The 7829-nt window shown below is 46.9% G+C and overlaps 1 protein-coding gene across 3 annotated transcripts in view; it reads left to right on the top strand.

The window, feature by feature from the left end:
• The window catches only part of LOC103373746 (cGMP-dependent protein kinase 1-like), a 52914-nt gene that overhangs the window by 37876 nt on the left and 7209 nt on the right, over positions 1-7829 (top strand). Inside the window, exons 9-18 of one of the 3 annotated variants that reach the window (XM_008303714.1) lie at positions 993-1073; positions 1292-1394; positions 3409-3548; positions 4510-4599; positions 4809-4950; positions 6059-6222; positions 6295-6417; positions 6488-6550; positions 6634-6700; positions 7186-7308. In XM_008303714.1, the coding sequence (XP_008301936.1) occupies positions 993-1073; positions 1292-1394; positions 3409-3548; positions 4510-4599; positions 4809-4950; positions 6059-6222; positions 6295-6417; positions 6488-6550; positions 6634-6700; positions 7186-7284 (1072 nt within the window). In that variant the 3' untranslated portion in view covers positions 7285-7308. Of the gene's footprint in view, positions 1-62; positions 1201-1291; positions 1395-3408; positions 3549-4509; positions 4600-4808; positions 4951-6058; positions 6223-6294; positions 6418-6487; positions 6551-6633; positions 6701-7185; positions 7309-7829 lie in introns of those variants that run through there. The other 2 variants (XM_008303715.1, XM_008303716.1) reach the window with 2 other exon arrangements.

Genomic DNA, 7829 nt, shown 5'->3' with positions numbered 1-7829 from the left:
TTATTTATGGCTCATCTTGTGTTCTGATCCGAGACAGTGAAGGTTGGTAGAAGCTTTATAAACAAACCTGCTACAGTCAGAACCCAACAGAACCACACGTTGTTCTGGGAGTGGATCGGACCGTTTACCAGCCGGTTTCAGGCTGATTCTGTCCAACAGGTAAACGCACCTGTTGGACAGAATCAGCCTCAGACACACAAAAGCATGAAAACAAACACAACCCGACGTCAGAGCAGCCGTCTGTGGTTCTGGTTCCGACGGACGGACAGGAAGTGCAGTTTGAACAAACAGGAAGTCAAAGACAAACGTTTTCTCACATCAGCTTTGAATCGATCAAATGTCAGAGCAGGAATTCATCAGCAAAGTGCAGATGGTCTGTGTGGTGGGTCTGAGGGTCTGAGGGCTCCTCTGAGGATCACATGAAGGTCTGTGACGCCTCCGTCCGTCCGGCTGCTTTGGAACCTGACTGGTGGACCTCCAGCAATGTGTCCAGCAGCTAAAAATACCTGCAGCAGCAGCAGCAGCAGCAGAAGAGTCGCAGCTCGACCTGCGGCTGCATTTCCTCCTGCAGCTCTGCTCCGACAGACCCGAGGCTGCGTTCCGGTTCTGTCCTGCTTCAGCTGGACCCCCAGACCTTCAGTCCAGGTGCTTAGCTCGTCTTCAGGAGGTAGAACCATCGACAAGGTTCAGACTCGGCAGAGATCCGTCCTCGAGGTCGACCTTGATGCTCAGAGATCTGGAGGATCTGGAACAGTGTCGGTTCCCCCTCAGCAGAACCTCGGACCTCCACCACCGCCTCCATCATGTGAACTGGACGTGGAGCTCTTCGTTTGAGACGGTTCTCTTACGGACGCTCTGCAGAACGTTCTCCTGAGGTTTCAGCTCCACGCTTTGGTCTGTGACCGACAGACGTTGTTCCGGGTTCTGAAGACGTTGACCCGCTTCACATTCCAGATTATTCCTGGTGCTGAGGGGACTAAAGCCCATCGGAGCTCCTCAGAGTTCCTCCTGCTCCGTGGTTCTGTTGGTTCTGTTGGTTCCGTAGCGTTTGGACATGAGGGAGCTGCTTCCCGACCCGGCCAGACGCCAGAGGCAGCGGCTCACCAGCCTCCCTGCTCCTCCCGCCTCCTTCCCCATCACCTCCTTCTCCATCCACACCTCCAAGAAGTTCCCCTTCTTCCACGTGGTCAAATGCTGCAGGTGTGAAGAACCTCCACCTGCTCTGCTGCTGGAGGGTTCTGATGAAATGTTCTGATGCTTCCAGACTTCACTGAGGACCTCTGTGCTTTGTCTGCAGGTACGAGGCAGAGAACGCCTTCTTCTCCAGCCTGAAGCTCACCGACTTCAACATCATCGACACGCTGGGAGTCGGAGGCTTCGGACGGGTCGAACTGGTAAATCACATCCACCAGCAAGCCACAGGTTGGCAGAACCCACGGGCCCAGTGCTCGGAGGACAGCAGCAGGTCAGAGTAGAACCTGCCCTCGGTTAGAAACCAGGTTCAGGCCAGAACCAGTTTTGTATTTGGTCTGTTAGGGACTGGTCCAGAACCAGTTCAAAGTGGGTCAGAAACTAAGACCAGTTTCAGGTCCAATTAGCTTCTCTTTAGTTTTACTGGTTTCAGGTTCAGAGACGTTTAATGTGTGTGTGTGTGTGTTTCTCTGTGTGTGTGTGTGTGTGTGTATACGTGTGTGTGTGTGTGTGTGTGTACGTGTGTGTGTGTGTGTGTGTGTGTATTGTGCTATTTGCAGTAACTTTCCAGTTCGGTATCAGTGCTGTAACTGGAAACCAGTGGGTCTGAGGCCAGTGGCAGCAGAACTGTTCTGCTCAGTGGAACCTTGTGGTGAGTCTCAGCTGTGAGATGAAGGACCAGGTTCCTCCTCCTCCTCCTCACCAGCCTGCTTTCATTCAGCTTCATGTCTGTAAGATGAGAGCTGGATGGAAACTGGGGGAGGGCTGTGACGCTGCTGCTCTGAGCTCAGGGAGTCGGGTTTCTGTGGCGACGGGGGCGGAGCCTGAGGCGCTGAAGGTCGGAGGGAAGCCCTGCAGACGGTTTGTCCAAAAACAGGAAGGAATCCCCGCTCGGGATATTTGTAGAGACTCAGTCAGAGGGTAACTCTGCTCCGAGGAAAATCCTGACCTCTGACCTCCAGACAGCCGCCTGACCTCAGCGCCGAGCTTACGTCATGTCAAGAACACGCCACCGATCGGTTTACATCATGTCAAGAACACGCTACCGATCGGTTTACATCCTGTTAATCCTGTTAAACATCAGGCTTAAATTCTGTTAAACATCCTCATCAGAGGAAATCCGGCTCCGCTCCTGTTTTCAGGCTAACTTCCGGTTTCACTGAGCTGCTGTTGGAAATATTCAGCAGAAAATGATCGACTCAAATCATTTTTTATTTCCGTTTAACTTCCAGGACTGGAAACAAGGGGAATTGCTAGATTAGCTTAGCATAAAGGCTGAAAAGAAGATAAACTGCTAGCTTAGCACAGCAAAAACAGGGGAAACTTTCTGTCTCAGTCAATGTGTAAACACTGGAAACAAAGGGAAACTGCTAGCTTAGCTTAGCATACAGACTTGAAACAATAGGAAAGCCCTAGCTTAGCTTAACATTAAGACTGGACGAAAGCTGAAACTGCTAGCTTTGTTTAGCATCAACTCTGGAAATAAAGGGAAAGTGCTAGCTTAGCTTAGTTTACAGACTGGAAACACGTGGAAACCTATAGTTTCACAGAGAGGAAGCGTGGGGAACCCACTAACTTAGCTTAGCATAAAGATTAAAAACAACCGGGAACCTGCTTTCTTAACTTAGCATAACCCTAGAAACAATAGGGAAACCGCTAGCTTAGAAAAACCCATTAACAAGGGAAAACCCTTAGCTTAGCTTAACATGAAGACTGGAAGAAAGCTGAAACTGCTAGCTTAGCTTAGCTTAGCTTAGCATAGCAAAAACAAGCTCAGCTCATTATGTAAAAATGTTCCAGGTCTCCTCCAGCTGCTGCCGTTCTTCCATCAGCACCTCGTCACTCCAGCGTTTCAGGGTCGGCTCAGATAACGTAGCGTGAAGAACCGTCCACAGATAGAGGATTGTGTCACGTTCTATTTTCGGAGACTGTTTACAGCCTGAACACTGGAACTCTTTACAGGAACATGTTAATGTGAAGGAACATGGAACCACAGTAGAACTCTTCAGAACATTCAGAGGTTCTGCAGAGAGAAGGAACACGTCTGTCAGAGCATTTTAAAGACGTTCCCTCGTCTCTACGTTTGATCCAAACACAGAACTTTAAATATTCAGCGCTGGTAGAACATCAGCACGTGTTCTTCAAAAGTCTCCGGGTTGTTTCAGTGCTGTTGGTTCTGTTGAGAACCGTCTGTCATGTGACCCTTTGTCTGTTCAGGTGCAGCTGAAGAGCGACGAGGCCAAAACGTTCGCCATGAAGATCCTGAAGAAGCGTCACATCGTGGACACGAGGCAGCAGGAACACATCCGGTCAGAGAAACACATCATGACCGAGGCGCACTGCGACTTCATCGTCAGGTAGCTTCAATAAAATACAACAAACTCATCAGATTTTTACTTTTAATTAGCAAATGTGCTCATTACCTCACAAATAAGCCACATTTCGGTCATCTCATTAAATTCATGTACTTTTCACAAACCGCTAACTTAGCTTAGCATAAAAGCTGGAAATCAGAAAATTTTATGAATTTACTTCAGGATTAACTAAGTTTTTACCCTATTAGCTTAGCATAAGACTGGAAACAACAGGAAACCACTAGTTTAGCTTAGCATAAAGACTACAAACAGGAGGTAACTGCTGAGCTTAACTGTTAAGCTTAGTATAAAGATGGGAAAAGAGGAACATCTTATCGTCAAGCTATTAGCTTAGCTTAGCATAAAGACTGAAAACAACGAGAAACCACTAGCTTAGCTTAGCATAAAGACGGGATACAGGGGAAAACTGTTCCTAGCTTAGCACTAATAGCTGAAAACAAATAGAAACTGGTTGTTTCGCTTAGCATAAAGACAAAAAACAAGGGGAAACTGCTGACTTAGCTTAGCTTAGCATAGAGACTGCAAACAGGGGGTAACTGCTTGTTTAGCTTAGCATAACGATAGGAAAAAAGGAACATCTTATCTTAAAACTGTTAGCTTAACCTAAAGAGTAGAAACAATGGGAAACCACCAGCTTAGCTTAGCATGAACACTGAAAACATGGGTAAAGGCTAGCTTAGCTCAGTATGAAAACATGAAATTTTATTAATTATTTGAAGCAAAGTTATATTTAACTTTTCTTTTCTTTTTTTGCCCAGAAAACATTGTTCTGTTTGTGTTTATTTTGGTTTTTAACACTCATTAAAAGCAGCGTTCAGATATGCGGCATATAAAACAGTAATGTGTGAATACAGCAGCGTAAAACAGAATGAAATACGTTTCTCAGGCGGAGAACTGGATGCTGCAGCTTGTGTTCTGAATTTGTTGGATTCTTTATGTTCAGGTTGTACCGGACCTTCAAAGACAGTAAATACCTGTACATGCTGATGGAGGCCTGTCTGGGCGGAGAGCTGTGGACTTTACTCAGAGACAGGTACATACTGGACAGCCTAATGAGCTAAACCTCAGCTCTAGGTTGCTGGATTTAGGGTTAAATGTGCCAGAGAAGCTAAAAAGGAGAAACTTTAGTATGTTAGAAACAAAAAGGAAAGCACTGTCTGGTTTCAGGAGCTTGGATCTGGATGGAAGTGAAACATAATGAGGATGAAAATGTTCCACAGCTTTTCAAACTGTGTGTTTCAGGGGTTCGTTTGAAGACTCGACCACCAGGTTCTACACCGGCTGCGTGGTCGAAGCCTTCGCCTACCTGCACGCTAAAGGCATCATTTACAGAGACCTGAAACCTGAGAACCTCATCCTGGACGGCCGAGGATACGCCAAGCTGGTACTTCATCTGCAGCTAGTTCTCACTGTAGCACATCTCGCATGTTTAGAAAGTAATGCCCACTAATGTTAGCATGCTAGGCTAAGTATGGTCCTCTAAATGTCATTGTTTTCCCATGTTTCAAATCTTTATGCTATGCTAAGCTAAGACAGTGGTTTCCCCTTGTTCTAAGTCTTTATGCTAAGCTACGGTAGTTTGTTTCCCTTGTTTACAGCCTTTATGCGAAGCTAAACGAAGACACTAGTCTCCCTCTTGATTTCAATCTTTATGGCTAAGCTACACTAAGACAGTGGTTTCATTTTGTTTCTAGGTTTCATTTTATGCTAAGCTAAGATGGTGGTATCCCCTGATTGTCAGTCTTTATGCTAAGCTAAGCTAGTGGTTTTCTATTGTCAGTCTTTTTGCTGAGCTAAAATAAACTGACAGTTTCTCCCTAATTCTGTTTTTTATGCAAAGCTAAGCCAGCATCTCTCCTCATATCCTGTCTTTATGCTAGGCTAAGTTAGCAGTTTAACCCTAACCCTTTCCATGTGTTTACAGTTTTTATACTAAGCTAAGCCAACAGTTTTCCCTTGTTTCTTGTCAATAAGCTAAGCTACGTTAGCAGTTTTCCTTTGTCTTCTGTCGTTATGCTAAGCTAAGCTAGCAGTTTTCCATGTTTTCTGTTGTTATGCTAAGCTAAGCGAGCAATTTAAACCTAGCCCTTTCCATGTCTTTACAGTCTTTATGCTAAGCTAAGCCAATAGTTTTCTTTTGTTTCTTGTTGTTATGCTAAGCTACATTAGCAGTTTTCCCTTGTTTTCTGTTGTTATACTATGCTAAGCTAGTGGTTTTCTATTGTTGCCAGTCCTTTTGCTGAGCTAAGATAAACTGGCAGTTTCTCCCTACTTCCGGTCTTTATGCTAAGCTAAGCTAGCATCTCTCCTCATATCCTGTCTTTATGCTAAGCTAGGCCAACAGTTTGTCCTTGTTTCTTGTCGTTATGCTAAGCTAAGTTAGCAGTTTTCCCTTGTTTGCAGTCTTATGGTCCAACAGTTTTCGAAGCGATTCACCTGCTCAGAGATAAACCCTAAAAACCTGCTGAGGTTCATCAGCTTGGTGTTTGCAGGTGGACTTTGGCTTTGCGAAGAAGATCGGGTTCTGCAAGAAGACGTGGACGTTCTGCGGGACTCCGGAGTACGTTGCTCCTGAGATCATCCTGAACAAAGGCCACGATGTCTCGGCGGACTACTGGTCTCTGGGCATCCTGATGTACGAGCTGCTGACGGGCAGGTGAGGAACCGACAGGTGAGACGCCCGAGTCCAGCAGAGTTCGGTTCTTACAGCCTCCGTCTGTCTTTCCAGTCCTCCGTTCTCAGGTCCGGACCCGATGAAAACCTACAACGTCATCCTGAGAGGCATCGACATGATCGAGTTCCCGAAGAAGATCACCAAGAACGCCGCCAACCTCATCAAGAAGCTGTGCAGGTAGGAGGCGCAGTGGGCGGGGCCTGTTCTCAGCTGCAGAACACGTGCTGAAGGTTTCTGTGTGTTTCAGAGATAATCCGTCAGAACGACTCGGGAACCTGAAGAACGGAGTCAAAGACATCCAGAAGCACAAGTGAGTGAGCTGCTGTCCAGAACATGGAGAATGTCTGAGTGATGCAGGTCCGTCTGAGGTGACCCGGGTCTGTTTGTGTTCAGGTGGTTCGAAGGTTTCAACTGGGAGGGACTGAGGAAAGGAACCCTGACTCCGCCCACCACGCCTGACGTAAGCACGAACCTAACGCACCACAACCTAAACACACCGAGCATCAAACCCGAGGAACCGGTTCTGGCCCAGTTTAACTCACTGTGGTTCTTGATTCACTGCAACACGAACGGAACCAGAACCAGAAACACACGACGCGTTCAAGGACCTGATTGTTTCTGTTTTGATGATAAATGTGGTTCTGGTGATTCAGACCAAACCAACCTGCTGGCAGGTGGTTGAGCGGAACATGAGAACATTTTGATGAGATGTTCTTCTGCGTGTCGATGGTGTTCCTGTTCTGTGTTCAGTCGGTGTTCTGGTGTCAGCTGTGCTCCATCTCATACGAGACGTTTCTTACTGAACATCCTTCACACATCAGAGCACATGTCATGGATCCAGACGTCTCCTGGTTCCATCCAACCAGAGAACTAAGGTTCCATCTCTGTTCCTGCATCAGCTCAAACCTGCAGCAGCATCTCAACACTTTGTCTTCGTGTGTCCAGGTCTCGTCTGCCACCGACACCAGTAACTTCGACAGTTTCCCCGAAGACGCCGACGAGCCGCCGCCGGACGACAACTCTGGCTGGGACTACGACTTCTGAGAGTGGAGGAGGAGGAGAAGCTCCTCAGCAGGATGGACTGATGTTTCCTGATGATTCGCAGATGTTGTGAGCTGTGGATATTTCAGGAAGCAGCAGGAACATGTTCCTGATTCAGAGAAGATCCAGCATCCACCTGAACCTGCTGCTGCTTCTTCATCGCATGTTCTCACCTTTTCCAGCCCCAGAACTTTGATCAGCTGATCTGGTCTCAGCGCTGCAGAAAAACTTTAACGAGATGTTTGTATGAACCAGAACAACCTGATCCATGTTGGTCTGCAGAAGAACTCTGTGGATCTCTAAACTGCTGCAAGAAGATTCCAAATATAGAAGTCGTCTGGACAGATGTTCCTGTGCAGAGAACACAGAACATCATCAGTCCAGAGGTTTCACTTCAGACCTTTGTTTGGTCAAATGTGATGCTGCATCTCTTCAGGCTGGTTCATCTGGAGTCCAAGTTCACCATGAAGTGCTTCCAGGAGACAGACGATTCTCAACCTCCTGCTCAGAGACCCAAAGACCTCCAGAGTCCACAAAGACCTCCAGAG

The sequence above is a fragment of the Stegastes partitus genome, unplaced genomic scaffold (assembly GCF_000690725.1).
Source record: "Stegastes partitus isolate 25-593 unplaced genomic scaffold, Stegastes_partitus-1.0.2 Scaffold2054, whole genome shotgun sequence".
Lineage (NCBI taxonomy): Eukaryota > Metazoa > Chordata > Actinopteri > Pomacentridae > Stegastes > Stegastes partitus.
The sequence above is the reverse complement of the archived record's forward strand: the minus strand, read 5'-3'. Positions and strand labels throughout refer to the sequence as shown.